The 16,195-nt window shown below is 42.9% G+C and overlaps 1 protein-coding gene across 2 annotated transcripts in view; it reads left to right on the top strand.

Annotated features, from left to right (window-relative positions):
- The window catches only part of ASTN1 (astrotactin 1), a 310,433-nt gene that overhangs the window by 215,572 nt on the left and 78,666 nt on the right, over positions 1–16,195 (top strand). For both annotated transcript variants that reach the window (XM_032838732.1, XM_032838731.1), the window contains exons 12-14: positions 3,603–3,769; positions 6,664–6,858; positions 15,135–15,262. In XM_032838732.1, the coding sequence (XP_032694623.1) occupies positions 3,603–3,769; positions 6,664–6,858; positions 15,135–15,262 (490 nt within the window). The remainder of the gene's footprint in view (positions 1–3,602; positions 3,770–6,663; positions 6,859–15,134; positions 15,263–16,195) is intronic.

The following is a 16,195-nucleotide window of genomic DNA, read 5'->3' as shown; positions in this document are numbered from 1 at the left end:
GTCAGTAAAATATGAGCTCATTTATTAGACCTTCCTGATGGGGGAGGGTTGTTGCCATAAACGGAGTGTTCTTTTTAAGCCTGTAGTTTATAAAGGCTCTGGGACTGTGAAATGTAACCTATTCGAAGAGTGGTTAATGTATGACCATGGGGCTCAATCCTGAGCCAACAGTTCTCTTTTAAGGAACAAGTAAAGAGATTATCCACAAGCCAGGAGATGAGAATGGCCAGCATTTGCAAAGAGAAAATGCCAGCTCCTCCTGGAGATAGGATTTCTCTCCTGACAACTGGTCTCTGGCCGCAAATACTTCTAAGAAGAAGGCATGGTTTGGAGCCTGTGGTTTTCTTTGTATTTAGATTCAGGTTTTGAGGAGGCCAGAATGTGAACACAACAGTGCAAGGAACATGTAGGCGAAAACAAAAACAAACCTACACTGTGGGAAGCTTGATTGATCAGACCCCTTGGAGAATGGGTGTACTAGTTGAACCAGGGTTGAGAAGAAAACTATTTTTCGGTTTCAGCCTTCTTTTTCCTGGAAATCTTTCAAAAATATTTTTCTCTGAACTGCAGACCAAGTAAGTTATAGTGCAGTGAAGATAATTATGTCTTTTTCAGTGATTAAGGATCTTGTCTTGTCTTCAGGGTCATCGCTCTGGACATTTAGAGTGTTTTTGCCTTATAAGTATATGTGTCCCTAATATAGTGTGTGTGTGTGTGTGTGTGTGTGTGTGAGAGAGAGAGAGAGAGAGACACGGGGGAGTGAGAGAGACACAGAAAGAAAGAAAGAGAAATAGAGAATATTAGGCTAACCTACAAATTCATAATTGAGCCCAGAATGTACTCGGAGCTCCTCAAAACAATCAACCAACCAACCAGTCTACAGGATTGCTTTACCTGTTGGCATATTGAATGAACTCTATTTCTTTAAGGATTCCAGTGAATCCACGTTTTCTCACATTTGAGAAGCAGCACAGCAGAGGAGGAGAGACAGACCTGAGTTTTGGGGTCCAAGAGACCTAGGTCTAAAATCAGATTCTGCCATTTCCCACCTCTGTGACCTTAAACCAGTTACTACTTAATCTAAGTTTATTCCTCTGTAAAACGAGGTGAAAAAAGTCCATCTGTATCTTTGCCATGGACAATAACACACATAGTTTGTCCCGCACATAGAATGGCTTCGTTCCTGACAGTGGTTATAATTATTCTAGCTTTGCTTGTAAGAACAACCACCCAATCAATCAATCAATCAATCAAGTGTCTAGGGCAAGGCCGCTAACCCTTTTCTTTCCAGATCTCTTAAGAGAATGTAAATGCCAGGTGGTCCAATTTGGCATAGCAGTGGGCATCTACACATCAGAGCCAGGCAAGAGGCGGCTATGCCAAGCTTTAGAATTCTGGAACAAAGCCCGCCTGGGTTTTATTTGGTGAAGTCTTTGTCAGAAATCATGCTTGATGGAGCATTGTGGGAAAAAAGCAGGTGGCTAGGAAGATGGGCGTCCCCGCTGGGGCACGCGCCAAGGCCAGGGTTGAAACCACGTGAAGTGGGAGGACTGGCGTCGTCTCTACTTTGATGGCTTTTCTCAAGCTTTATAGAAGGGAAGAAAGAAAAACAACTCGTGGCAACCAGGGCAGCCCATTTAATTCCAATCAAACTTCCACTTCCATGCCTGGGCAGCCGCACAGTGGTGAAGCTAGCTCCCTTCTGGTGGCACATCTGGCCGACCAGCTGGTTGGCCAAGGAAGTGGATGGGTGGGGGCGGTAACAAAACGTGGGGGGCCAGCCTCTGCCACCTCATTTGCTTGTTTACCATCTTCTGGAACATCTGGGTTTGCACCGCAGGGGGCAGCCCTTGGAAGCAACTTATATGCCCTCACCTTCCAGCCTTCCAGCTGGCTTCCTGCAGAGGAAGGGGACAGAGCAGCCTGGGAGGCTGGCGGGCCCACAGAGGGGCCATTTGTTTGGGAAATTGCAGAATTAGTGTCATCAAGCAGTGCACATCCTGCTGTGATCTTGGGGGGAGGGGAGGTGTCTTTTCTGGGGCACACCTGTGGCAGCTCCGGGCTACTGGAGCCAAGACGCTTGGCAGTTGGGAGAAACAGCCAGGCTGTGGAGTGGGGGAGGAGGGGGGAAGGGGGAGGGACACCCAGTTCCACCAAGTCTTGAATGTTATTTTTGGTTTGGTTTTGGCTTGGGTGGGGGGAGTGTTAATGAGCTGAGAGTGTGTGGATAGAGCATAGTCATTAAAAGCAGGTCAGATCTAGACAGACCCCCAGCTCTGCCCCATACTAGCTGCTTGACCCTGGGCAAGTCACTAGCCCTCTTGCAGCCTGTGTAGAAGGACCTGCTGTAGCACAGATGTAAGGATCCACTGACCAGACAGAAGAAGCAAGAAGGCAAAGAATATTCTTTGACTTACTTGGTGGGACTCCAGTGCAGTGAATTCGCACAGTAATTGGCAGTGTTAGTGGTTCCCACAGTTGTTAAATGAGGCTAATACAGGGTGCCACCTGCGTGATGCCCAGCTCCTACTAAGTGCTCAGTGAACAGTGGCTGTCATGTGAGAGGCTGATCGTGATGTAAGCTAGTGATGGGCCAGCCCGTTCATGGACGCAGCCAGCCTGCCAGGTTTTGGGTGTGGTCCTATTGTGATCAGTGGGGGGACTCCCACAAAGTTATGTTTTCTGGGGCCGCTGTTGCTTGACGTCACTTGGGGCTTAGCATACCCCATACGGTAGGGGATGTTGCAAAGGCTGAAAGAGTAGGATGGATGAGTTTGACGCAGGGCAGGATGGGGGCTGTAGGAGTGCTCCCCCGTTCACCAAGCCCCTTTGTCTTCCCTGGATTCTGGCTGACATCTCTTCCTGGATCATCTTCTTTGCTGGCACTCCTGGGTAGTTTACTGAGGACATAGCAATGCAGAGAAACAAATCCTTTCACAGTAAGAGTGTCCAGGACACTGGGATAAACCCAAACCCAAGCACAGCACCCATGGGTGCTCATGTAGCAGATGCCCTTATCTTGCGTCTTCCGCGGGGCGTCCTCGAGGCGAGGAGGTCATGAGTATGGCCACTTCTACCAGGAGAGCAGGCAAACCCCCACATCAGGTCATAAAGGAAATCTTCCTCCTTCCAGCTGGAAGCCCTGGCTCTGTCCATTCCTGAACCCTGTTGGCTGTCTAGTACCAATGCTGGCAACGTGTTTGAGGTTAAAAGAAAAGTCCTATTAATATTAAGTGCAAACAGCAATACTCCCTCCCCTTACTCCAAAGAAGTCTCTGTTAATGTTGTTCAATTCTGGCCCACCACCTCCACCCAACTGGGAAGCCAGCACACCTCCCTCTGTGTTGCTGTGACTTTCCCTTCCAGCCTGTTTGGAGGCAGTGGCTTTAATGCAAATGCATGTGCTCTGTGCCCAGAGAGAAGGGAGATGTCAAAAAGGTCACTTTTCAAGGGAGTCCAGCATAGTGGGAAATTCGTGCATTAGTTGTCAATGTTAATGGTTTCAAGGCTGAGTGCTAAAAATAGGCGTCAGTGGTTACGGTTCCCCGAGAACCCAGTCCCTTGATTCACCTCCCTGCGTGGATGCTTTTTGATTGTGCCAGTGCCCGTCCGGACTGAGCCCCATGAAGGACAGCTCTGGCTGCTATGACCGCCACATTGGGGTGGACTGCTCAGATGGCTTCAATGGCGGCTGTGAGCAGCTGTGTCTCCAGCAGATGGCGCCCTTCCCGGATGACCCCACCTTGTACAACATCCTCATGTTCTGTGGGTGAGTTGAACTGCCCATGAGGCCAACCAGCTTTCTGGGGTGCTGAACATTCAGTGTTAAAACCACAAGGCTTAGTCACCCTAAGCCAACCCTGAGGCTCTGAGGAAAGATCCTGCGGGGCTGGAAGAGCCCCACTTTTAAAATCAGAGTTGGGAGGACCTACAGGGAAAGGCTAGCCCCGTCCCCGTGGGAGAGGAACCTGACCACAGTCATTGCCTGCATACACCAGAACTTTCCAGACTGTTCTGTGGAACTATATTATTTTGTCTTGTGATGACAGGATTCCGTGGTCCAAAGACTCGCAGAAGGATTGTATAAAAACGAATTAATTATCAAAGAAGGGGAGGGGGAAATCTTTGGAGGAGTGGAAACATCATTGAATTCTACCCCTGAGCCTTCAGGGGCACCCTCCCACAGACATGCTAATTCTTCAATGCAGTTCCTCCACAGGGTGGTTAAGTAGCTCCCTCAAGACTGGGAGCTGGTAAGTGGAAAGATTAGGATTAGAATTCAGGCACTTTCTGTTTTTTTTTTTTTTTTAAATCTGTGATTCCCTCAAAATTTAAATTTATACCTCTGACTAGAATTCTATTTAAAGACCGTTTCATGTTATATTTACAAAGTAAATAGCAGTTTGGCTCATCCTTATACTCTCATAGTTTGCTTGTCTGTCCTTCCCTCCCCTTCCCTTCTGCTCTCTCCCACTCCTTCCCTGCCTCCGTTCCCCCACTTCTGTCTTCCTGCCTGTCAGGGAAGGCACATACTTTATGCTCTACACCATTTCAGACCCTGGGCAACACAGATCAATGACGTGTAGTTCTCGCCCTCAAGGATCTCCTACTCTAAGAAGCTTGCAATGAAAATCCATGTTTATAATAATACAGTTCTGCTACTTTAGCTCTGTCGCTAAAATCCAGTGCCTACCCAATAATCATGACAAGAAAATTGAGTGGAGGGGTAATGTTATTTTACTGTATTTCATGGTATTTTATTTCTTTTCAGTTGGCAGTTTTTACCTTCACTTTCTTATAAGACCCCAGTCCATTAATGAAAGCTTGATCTAAATTTGAACATCTCTGTGATGTTACCATGGTTGACTCACTTCAATTAATAGAGATAAATTCCTAAATTCTTTATTTACCGTACATCTGAGCACCTGGTCTGTGCAGAGAATCTAGTTAGGTGTTAGGTACAGGAGAGACAGCAGGATACGAGCCTGTCCTCTGCCCTCAAAGGAGTTTACAGTGGGACACACATAGGAACATCAAGAAGAAGATGAGTGTGGGGCAGTGTGGAAGGGGGGTGCGGTCAGGACGCTCAGGAGGGACTGAGAGGGAGTCAGCCAGCTTCACAGTTCTTTGCAGAAACAGTAAGTTTGGCTCCGGGAAGGAGCCAATTCACTATCTCCTTCCAGACTGGGGCTGGTGTCACAGAGTCCTTTGTGGGTCTCACGTGACATCCATGGTCAGCACAAATTAGGTAGGTTCCTCACTGGACTTTCTTTATTATTTCAGTTGGAATTCGGTATGAGTGGGAATTTAGCACCCTCCAAGCCACTGTAGATAGCTTGCCAAAAGAGTTCCTTCCCATTTTTATGTAAAGCCTAAATCACTTGCACTTATGATTCAAGAGTTCTAGTCATGCCTGTTAACACAAATACATAAGTGGTAAATGGGGGAATACAAACAGTTGAAGTTTCAGGAACATGGACCTCATTTGTCCCTCTGCTGGTAATGACGATAGGATTTGATGAGTATTTGCTGTTTGCCGGGGACGCTGTGAGTTCCCTAAGTTAGTTGTCTCACGGGAGCTTCTCAACAACTCTGCAAAGCAGCTCCCCTCCACCCCCCACCTTTTACAGATGTGGTAACTGAAACTCAGTGAGTTTCATCAGCTGACCCAAGGTCCCCCAATAAAGGGCAACATCACTGCTTCTCACCACTTAACACTATGATTATTTATTTGTTCCTTCTTATAGAAGAGAGGTCTTTATCTTGTTACAACAATTACCGTGGATAGTAATAAATGATGTGTTTTAATGTCACAAGCATCTATAAATTCTAAATCTGGTATAGTTTAAGGAGAGACCCACATGAAATTAATATGCTTTTTAAATGACAGGTTTCTCAAAGTAGTTCTTGAACTAACAAATTATATTCTTCTCAATATAACTACAGATAAGGTCCAATTAATGACTTATGGGTCATTGAGCCATGTTTACCAACATCAGCATTGTTCTTCCATTAGAGTAACTGTACATCATAATGGGGAGGGACGCCAAGGAGGTGTTCACACAGCATGCCCTAGTGTCTCTTTAGTTCAGGAAGGCTATTCTGAATGGAGGGGGAGTTAAAACGGGATGATCTTGTTCTTGGATATACTCAAAGAGAACACAGTCAGAAGATGATCCATCTTTCTAATTTCTTAGTTCACTTGTCATAGGACAGGATTAGAAGGTTATTAATTTCTTAAGCACAGTGTCATTCCTCTTACTGCCTAATTACCCTCCAAACAAATGCATAGATGGTCCTGGAGAAAGGTTCTAGGATATCTCAGATTTTAATGTGGTAACTCACTTAGAAGCTTATCTCCAGTGACTCTTACCCTGACCTATCTAGGAGAGGGTCCACTTAGAGGAGGAAGCCCTCCAGAGGCCTCAAAGCACTTACCTGCAGAGGAAAGGTGAGAGGCTCTGTACGGTCACATAATGGAAGGGGACTCAGTTTGCAGGCATAAGAAGCTGAGTTCTAAAGGGGGCAAAATCAAACTGGGATACTTATGATCTTTATACCCAACACTCTACCAGAGGTGTTTCTTCCCAATCTGTTGGGTTGAGTTGACTACATAGCTCATTGATGGAACAACTTTTTATCTTGAGTTTCCTACCGTGTTAGGTGCATCGAGGATTACAAGCTCGGTGTGGATGGTCGCTCTTGCCAACTCATCACGGAGACCTGCCCGGAGGGAGGAGACTGTGGAGAAAGCAGGGAGGTTCCCATGAACCAGACCCTCTTTGGGGAGATGTTCTTTGGTTACAACAACCATTCCAAGGAAGTGGCTGCAGGACAAGTGCTGAAAGGAACATTCAGGTGAATTTCGTGTCTGGAACTGGTTACTCAGGGCGACTGATGGATCTTCTTCCCTGAAGAGCTTTAAAGTCAGCTTTGCAGCTTGGAGCAAGGTGAACAGGATCCTAAAAGGACAGGTTGTGTTCTCTCCCATGGTCTTCTTCTCTTTCCAGAACCCATACTTCCTCTGGGTGAACAGCAGAGTGTTCAATAAATTTCTCTCTTGCCCAGGTGGGGACTGCAAGATTTTCCATGGAAGCCACGAGAGAGATTCTGTTTTGCCCTGAGTGGAAAAATCAGGGTGTGAGTCAGTCTAGAATAGCAGCCCTCAAGTACGGCCCATGGATCCTGGCCATCCCTGAGATCCTTTCGGGGGATTTTCAAGGTCAGGCCTTTTCCACCCACAGAGAGGCTGGGTTTTGCAGAGGTGAGAATCCAGCTATCTTCTAGTAAGTCAGCTAGTTTAAAAAATTGCAAAAAAAATATAAAAACATTCTTATCATTTTTCATAATAAGTTCAGATCTAATAGGGTGATTATTGACATTTTTAGATGGACTAATACATATTTCTAAAATATCTCATTGAATTTCTAATATGGCAAATATGGACAGATAGAATCCATATAAACAATAGCTACTTGGAGGCTCATTTATTTTTAAAACTATAAAGGGGTCCTGAGAACAAAATGTTCGGAGCCATAGATTCAGAGTATTTCTTGGAAATTCTCCATTTGACCCCTGTGCCTATTCCCTCTTGGGCTATTAGAGTACATCTTCCTCAGAACTCATGCTTTCCAGGAGACAATGATGATGACAGAGAGGAAAAGGAGGAGGAAGAGATGTCATAAGACAGGCCAGCAACTGATAGCAACCTAGGCCTGGACTCCTATGAGCAAACCCATATTAACTATTCAAGCCTGTTCCTATTTTTTTATAACATATAATATATTATTTGCCCCAGGGGTACAGGTCTGTGATTCATCAGTCTTATACAATTCACAGCACTCACCATAGCACATACCTTCCCCAATGTCCATAACCCAGCCACACTATTCCTCCCACCACCCCCACTCCCAGCAACCGTCAGTTTGTTTCCTGAGATTAAGAGACTCTTGTGGTTTGTCTCCCTCCTGATCCCATCTTGTTTCATTTTTCCCTCCCTGCCCCCATGACATCCCGCCTTGCCTCTCAAACCGTCATATCAGAGAGATCATATGATAATTGTCTTTCTCTGATTGACTTATTTCACTTAGCATAATACCCTCTAGTTCCATCTACATTGTTGTAAGTGGCAAGATTTCATTTTTTGATGGCTGCATAGTATTCCATTGTGTATATATACCACATCTTCTTTATCCATTCATCTGTTGATGGACATCTAGGTTCTTTCCATAGTTTGGCTATTGTGGACATTGTTGCTATGAACATTCAGGTGCATGTGCCCTTTGGATCACTACATTTTGTATCTTTAGAGTGAATACCCAGTAGTGCGATTGCTGGGTCATGGCAGAGCTCTATTTTTAACTTTTTGAGGAATCTTCATGCTGTTTTCCAGAGTGGCTGGATCAGCTTGCATTCCCACCAACAGTGTAGGAGGGTTCCCGTTTCTCTGCATCCTCGCCAGCGTCTGTCATTTCCTGACTTGTTAATTTTAGCCATTCTGACTGGTGTGAGGTGGTATCTCATTGTGGTTTTGGTTAGTATTTCCCTGATCCCATGTGATGTTGAGCACTTTTTCATGTGTCTTTTGGCCATTTGGATGTTTTCTTTGCAGAAATGTCTGTTCATGTCTTCTTCCATTTCTTGACTGGATTATTTGTTCTCTGGGTATTGGGTTTGATAAGCTCTTTTTAGTTTTGGATACTAGCCCTTCATCTGATAGGTCATTTGCAAATGTCTTTTCCCATTCTGTCAGTTGTCTTTTGGTTTTGTTACCTCTTTCATTTCCTGTACAAAAAAGCTTTAGATCTTGATGAAGTCCCAGTGGTTCATTTTTTGCCCTTGCTTCCCTTGCCTTTGGCAAAGTTTCTAGAAAGAAGTTGCTGCGGCTGAGGTCAAAGAGGTTGCTGCCTGTGTTGTCCTCAAGGATTTTGATGGATTCCTGTCTCATGTTGAGGTCTTTCATCCATTTTGAGTCTATTTTTAGGTGTAGTGTAAGAAAATGGTCCAGTTTCATTCTTCTGCACATGGCTGTCCAATTTTCCCAACACCATTTGTGGAAAAGACTGTCTTTTTTCCATTGGACATTCTTTCCTGCTTTGTTGAAGAATAGTTGACCATAGAGTTGAAGGTCCATTTCTGGGCTCTCTCTTCTGTTCCATTGATCTATGTGTCTGTTTTTGTGCCAGTACCATACTGTCTTGAGGATGACAGCTTTGTAATAGAGCTTGAAGTCTGGAATTGTGATGCTGTCAACTTTGGTTTTCTTTTTCAACATTCCTCTGGTATTTGGGGTCTTTTCTGGTTCCATATAAATTTTAGGATTATTTGTTCCATTTCTTTGAAAAAAATGGATGGTATTTTGATAGGGATTGCATTAAATGTGTAGATTGCTTTAGGTAGCATAGACATTTTCACACTATTTGTTCTTCCAATCCATGAGCATGGAATATTTTTCCATTTCTTCATGTCTTTCTCAATTTCGCTCATGAGTACTTTATAGTTTTCTGAGAACAGACTCTTCGCCTTTTTGGTTAGGCTTATTCCTAGGTAACTTATGGTTTTGGGTGCAATTGTATCGACTCCTTAATTTCTCTTTCTTCTGTCTTGCTGTTGATGTATAGAAATGTAATTGATTTCTGTGCATTGATTTTACATCCTGACACTTTATTGAATTCCTGTGTGAGTACTAGCAGTTTTGGAATGGAGTCTTTTGGGTTTTCCACATAAAGTATCATATCATCTGCAAGGAGTGAGAGTTTGACTTCTTCTTTGCTGATTCAGATGCTTTTAATTTCTTTTTGTTGTCTGACTGCTGAGGCTAGGACGTCTAGTACTATGTTGAATAGCCGTGGTGGTAATGGACATCCCTGCCGTGTTCCTGACTTTGGGGAAAACTCTCAGTTTTTCCCCATTGAGAATGATATTCACTGTGGGTTTTTCATAGATGATTTTTATGATATTGAGGTATGTACCTTCTATCCCTACCCTGTGAAGAGTTTTGATCAAGAAAGGATGCTATACTTTGTCAAATGCTTTTTCAGCATCTACTGAGAGTATCATATGGTTCTTGTTCTTTCTTTTATTAATGTATTGTAACACATTGATTGATTTTGGAATGATAAACCACGCTTGCAGCCCAGGAATAAATCCCATTTGGTTGTTGTGAATAATCCTTTAAATGTACTGTTGGATCCTATTGGCTAGTATTTTGGTGAGAATTTTTGCATCTGTGTTCATTAAGGACATTGGTCTGTAATTCTCCTTTTTGATGGGGTCTTTGATTTTTGGATCAAGGTCATGCTGGCCTCATAAAATGAGTTTGGAAGTTTGCCTTCCACTTATATTTTTTGGACCAGTTTCAGGAGAATAAATATGAATTCTTCTTTAAATGTTTGGTGGAATTCCCTAGGAAGCCGTCTAGCTCTGGGCTTTTGTTTGTTGGGAGATTTTTGATGACTGCTGCAATCTCCTTACTGGTTACGGGTGTGTTCAGGTCTTCTATTTCTTTCTGGTTCCCTTATCGTAGTTTATATGCCTCTAGGAATGCATCCATTTCTTCCAGATTGTCAAATTTGCTGGAGTATAGTTGCTCCTAATATGTTCTTATAATTGTATTTCTTTGGTGTTGGTTGTGATCTCTCCTCTTTCATTCATGATTTTCTTAATTTGGGTCCTTTCTCTTCTTTTTGATAAGTCTGGCCAGGAGTTTATCAGTCTTATTTATTCTTTCAAGGAACCCAGTTTCGTTGATTTGTTCTCTTGTTCTTTTGGTTTCTATTTCATTGATTTCTGCTCTGATCTTTATGATTTCTCTTCTCTTGCTAGGTTTAGGCTTTCTTTGCTGTTCTTTTTCCAGCTCCTTTAGATGTTAAGTTTAGGTTGTATACTTGAGACCTTTCTTGTTTCTTGAGAAAGGCTTGTATTGCTCTCTACTTCCCTCTCAGGACTGCCTTTGCTGTGTCCCAAAGATTTTAAACAGTTGTGTTTTCATTATCATTTGTTTCCATGAATTTTTTCAATCCCTCTTTAATTTCCTGGTTGACCCATTCATTCTTTAGTAGGATGCTGTTTGGCCTCCATGTGTTTGAGTTCTTTACAACTTTCCTCTTGTGATTAAGTTCTAGTTCCAAAGCATTGTGGTCTGAAAGTATACAGGGAATGATTCCAATCTTTTGGTACTGGTTGAAACCTGACTTGTGACCCAGGATGTGATCTCTTTTGGAGAATGTTCCATGTGCACTAGAGAAGAATGTGTATTCTGTTGCTTTGGGATGGAATGTTCTGTATATATCTGTGATGTCCATCTGGTCCAGTGTGTCATTTAAGGCCTTTATGTCCTTGTTGATCTTTTGCTTGGATGATCTGTCCATTTCAGTGAGGAGGGTGTTAAAATCCCCTACTATTATTGCTTTATTGTTGATGTGTTTCTTTGATTTTGTTATTAATTGTTTTATATAATTGGCTCCTCCCATGTTAGGGACATAGATATTTAAAATTGTTAGATCTTCTTGTTGGACAGACGCTTTAAGTATGATATAGTGTCCTTCCTCATCTCTTATTACAATCTTCGGCTTAAAATCTAATTTGTCTGATATAAGGATTGCCATCCCAGCTTTCTTTTGATGTCCATTAGCATGGTAAATTGTTTTCCACCCCATCACTTTAAATCTGGAGGTGTCTTTGGGTCTAAAATTAGTTTCTTGCAGACAGCATATCAATGGGTCTTATTTTTTTTATCCATTCTGATACCCTGTGTCTTTTGATTGGGGCATTTAGCCCTTTTACCTTCAGGGTAACTACTGAAAGATATGAGTTTAGTGCCATTATATATTGCCTCTAAGGTGACTGTTACTGTCTATTGTCTCTGTTCCTTTCTGGTCTGTTACTTTTAGGCTCTCTCTTTGCTTTGAGGACCTCTTTCAATATTTCCTGGAGGGCTGGTTGGGTGTTTGCAGATTCTTTAATTTTTGTTTGTCCTAAAAGCTTTTTATCTCTCTTTCTATTTTCAAGGACAGCCTAGCTGGATACAGTATTCTTAGCTGCATATTTTTCTCATTTAGTGCTCTGAATATATCATGCCAATCCTTTTTGGCCTGCCAGGTCTCTATGGATAGGTCTGTTGCCAATTTAATATTTCTACTGTTATATGTTACAGACCTCTTGTCCCAAGCTGCTTCCAGGATTTTCTCTTTGTCACTGAGACTTGAAAGTTTTACTATTAGATGATGGGATGTTGACCTATTTTTATTGATTTTAAGGGTGGTTCTCTGTGCATCCTGGATTTTGATGTTTGTTCCCTTCACCAAATTAGGGAAATTCTTTTCTATAATTTGCTCCAATATACCTTCTGCCCCTCTCTCTTTTTACTCTTCTTCTGGGATCCCAATTATTCTAACATTGCTTTGTCTTATGGTATCACTTATCTCTCGAATTCTCCCCTCATGCCTCAGTAGTTGCTTATCTCTCTTTTTCTCAGCTTCTTTATTCGCCATCATTTGGTCTTCTATATAACTAATTCTCTTTTCCACCTCATTTATCCTAACAGTAAGAGCCTCCATTTTTGATCGTACCTCATTAATAGTTTTATTTATTGATTTCAACTTCATTAGATTTTAGTTCTTTTATTTCTCCAGAATGGGTACCTCTAGTATCTTCCATGCTTTTTTTGAGCCCAACTTGTACCTTGATAATTATCAGTCTGAATTCTAGTTCTGACATCTGACCCTATTGATTAGGTCCCTAGCCATCAGTACTGCCTTTTGTTCTTTTTTTTTTTTTTTTGAGGTGAGTTTTTCTGCCTTGTCATTTTATTGAGATAAGAATAGAAGACTGAGAGAATAAAAAACTAAAAGGGTTACAATGACCCCAGAAAAATATACAGTACCCAAATCAGAAGAGAGAGGAGACCCAAAACTGGGGGGAGAAGAAAGGAAGGGGGGGGCCAAATATATATATATATGCATATATATATGTGTGTATATATATATGAATGTGAACAGAGCAGAGCCACGCACTTGGTTCTGGGTGTATTTTGGTCTGTTAGAAGAAACTGCCTCCCAAAATTTTAAAGAGAGAAAAACCTATATCTATACACACACACACACACACACACACATAAAAAAATAAGGATAAACACAATGAAGGGAAGGAATATGACTGCAAAGATGAAATTTTAAAAAGATTCTAAAAAAGGAATTGATAAGTAAAAAATTGGTTGAAAAAAGAAAAAAAGAAAGAAGAAAGAATGTGATCAGGCTGGAGAGTAGAACAAGGCCATGCACTAGATTTAGGGTATATTTTGATCTGTTAGAAGAAACTGTATCCTAAAATTTTAAACAAAGGAAAGCCTATATATGTACAAAAAATAACTTTAAATACAATGAAGGGACAGTATATGACTATAACAATGTATATTTAAAAAGATTTTTATAAATTTTATAAAGGTATTTTATATTTATTTATAAATATACAGGTATTTATAAAGGATTTTATAGAGGTATTGATAAGATAAAATAGTTTAAAAACATTAAAATAAGAAAGAGGAAAATTTTTAAAAATAGAATAAGAAAAACATTAAATTAAAAAAATTTAACTTTGAAAGACTAAAGAATCATGATTAAAAAGCCATGAATTCTATGTGCTGTATTCCGTAGCTCTTAAGTTTTGCAGTTTTCATTGATCAGTGAACTTGGTCTTGGCTGGTTGTTCTTGCTGATCTTCTGGGGAAGGGGCCTGTTGCAGTGATTCTCAGATGTTTTTGCCCGAGGTGGGATTACACTGCCCTTGCTGGGAGGCAGGCTGAGTAATCTGGTTGGGTTCGCTCTCAGGAGCTTTTGTTCCCTGAATGCTTTCCGTAGAGCTCTGGAGGATGGGAATGAAGATGGTGGCCTCCCAGTCTCCAGCCCAGAGGAGCGGAGAGCTCAGGAGCCCCACTCCTTAGTGCGCCCTCGGAGAAAAGTGGTCAATCCCTCCCCTCTCCCTGGCCTCCGGCCACGCTCCAAGCTCACCCGCCCTGTGACTGAGTGTTTCTATCTCTGGCACACAACCCTGTTTGGAGTATCCAAACCTCATAGATTCCTGCATTGCTCCCGTACCACTCCTCCTGTAGGAGGACTGAGGGGGGTTTTCCTGGGTCTGCCACTTGTGGGGTCCCTCCTCAAAGAACAGTGGCCCGACTGTCCCTCAGATTATGGGTTAAGGTAACCCTTAGCTGAGAGCCCCATCCTCGGCTCCATCTCTGCTCCCAGTTTCCCCGCTCTGATCCCTGAGATTTCTGCCACACTCAGACACCCCTGGTCTTTCCTTGACCCTGAGGGTCCTGAAACCACACTGTCCCCGGGAGGGCTCCATCCCCCACTTAGCCTCTGGAGCAATGTTCCTCAGTGGAGCTGACTTCTAAACATTCCAGTTTTGTCCTCCACTGCTCTCCTGCTTGCTGGGAGCTGCCCCTTCCCCCATGGTCTACCTTCCCATGTACTGCCTTGGATTCACTTCTCCACACATCCTACCTTCCAGAAAGCGGTCGGTTTTCTGTTCCTAGAATTGCTGCTCTTCTCTTCGATCTCCTGTTGAGTATGTAGGTGTTCAGAATGGTTTGATAACTATCTAGTTGAACTCCTGGGACCTGATGGTATTTAGGTCTCCTACTCCTCTGCCATCTTTCTCCTCCCCTCCAAACCTGTTCTTGACATCTGTTGTTGTTTCTGTTATAGACAGTAGACTTTACTAATATTTCCGCTTTAAGGCCAGGATTTCGTTTGCTGGTGACAAGCAGTAAGTTGTCGTAACTAATCTTATGGCAGCTAGAATTTTTTCTGTAGTCTAGAAATGAGACTGCATCTGCCTAGTCTTGTGGAGTGGGGATCAGGGAGTAGGGCCTGAGATGGGCAGGAAGGAAGAATGTTCTCAATCTTCTGAACAGACTTTTTCAGCTGGTTTCTTTCTCATCTGTCCTAGCCCTCACCCTACCTCTCACACCCTGTCCTACTGCAGACATGTCCATCAAGTGGAGTTCAGTGGAAGGGGAAACTTTGGTCCAGGAAGAATTTTTTATTGTTGGTTGAGGTGTAGATTTGCCCACCAAGGAGTGGGGTTCACCTTAACTCCCTGAAATGAAAATCTGCTTCTGTTTCCAGACAAAACAACTTTGCTCGAGGTTTAGACCAGCAACTGCCAGATGGTCTTGTGGTGGCCACTGTTCCCCTGGAGAATCAGTGCCTGGAGGAAATTTCAGAGCCCACCCCTGACCCTGAGTTCCTGACTGGTGAGTGTATCTCCTGTCCTTTACTCAACTGGCAAAAACCATGCAGCTGCCACCAGTTTCATCAAATCAAAATTCTTGACCTCTCTTGTTTTCATTTTGAAGCTAGTGATTTCCTTAATACACAATAAAAGCTCAATTCTAAAACACTCTAGTAGGATTATTTGTCAGTCAAATTACAAAAAATTATTGTATAATCATCTGCAAAATGGTCTAATAATACCTTTCCCTCCTAGTCTTATTGGGATCCTTTGAAAAGAGATGGCATAATAGAGGGGTACAAGTTCAGAGGTCTGAGGGGAGTAGGAAGAAGAGCGTCAGAGAGGAAGTGAATGGCTACCATCGCCTAGATATCTGTCACTGGGGCCACTGGGTTCCCTGGCAGGTACTTATGGACCAGTGTGAGGGAGGAGAAAATGACAGAGCCTTGTTGTCAAATGACCCTGCCTTTGAGTCATGGCTCTGCTGTTTTCTAGTTGTGAGACCTTAGACAATGCAGTTTCTTGGGGGTTTATGGCTCTCATCACAAGTTGGAGATAATGTTCCTCAATGCTGTTTGAGCTCATTGACATTTTTCTCCTGGGCTCATTATGGAACTAAGGTACGTGTTGATTGGGAGAGGCAGGAGCCTTAAGGGTTGCTCCTCCTTTCTGGGCCTCTGAAGAACACTCACACCACCGCCCCCCCAACACCTCCTGGACTAAAGAAGGCGCTTCAGAGGGTCCAGTGGGCCCATAAGGGGCAGCTAACCAGGAACTCAGCATCACTTGCTAGGAAGTTGGATGTGAGCTCAGTTTCACTGCTGGTTTGCTCATTTCTCCATTACTTTTCTCTTCCTCATTCTATATCTTCCTTATCCTTTACCTTTCTGTCCTTTTTCTTTACTTTTCTGAAGAATGGAATGTGCTGAGGCAAGCCTTTTCAAGATATCAAGTT

The sequence above is a fragment of the Lontra canadensis genome, unplaced genomic scaffold, assembly GCF_010015895.1.
Source record: "Lontra canadensis isolate GAN:19392208 unplaced genomic scaffold, GSC_riverotter_1.0 scaffold106, whole genome shotgun sequence".
NCBI classification, from domain to species: Eukaryota; Metazoa; Chordata; class Mammalia; order Carnivora; family Mustelidae; genus Lontra; species Lontra canadensis.
This window is presented reverse-complemented; position numbering and strand designations above follow the sequence as displayed.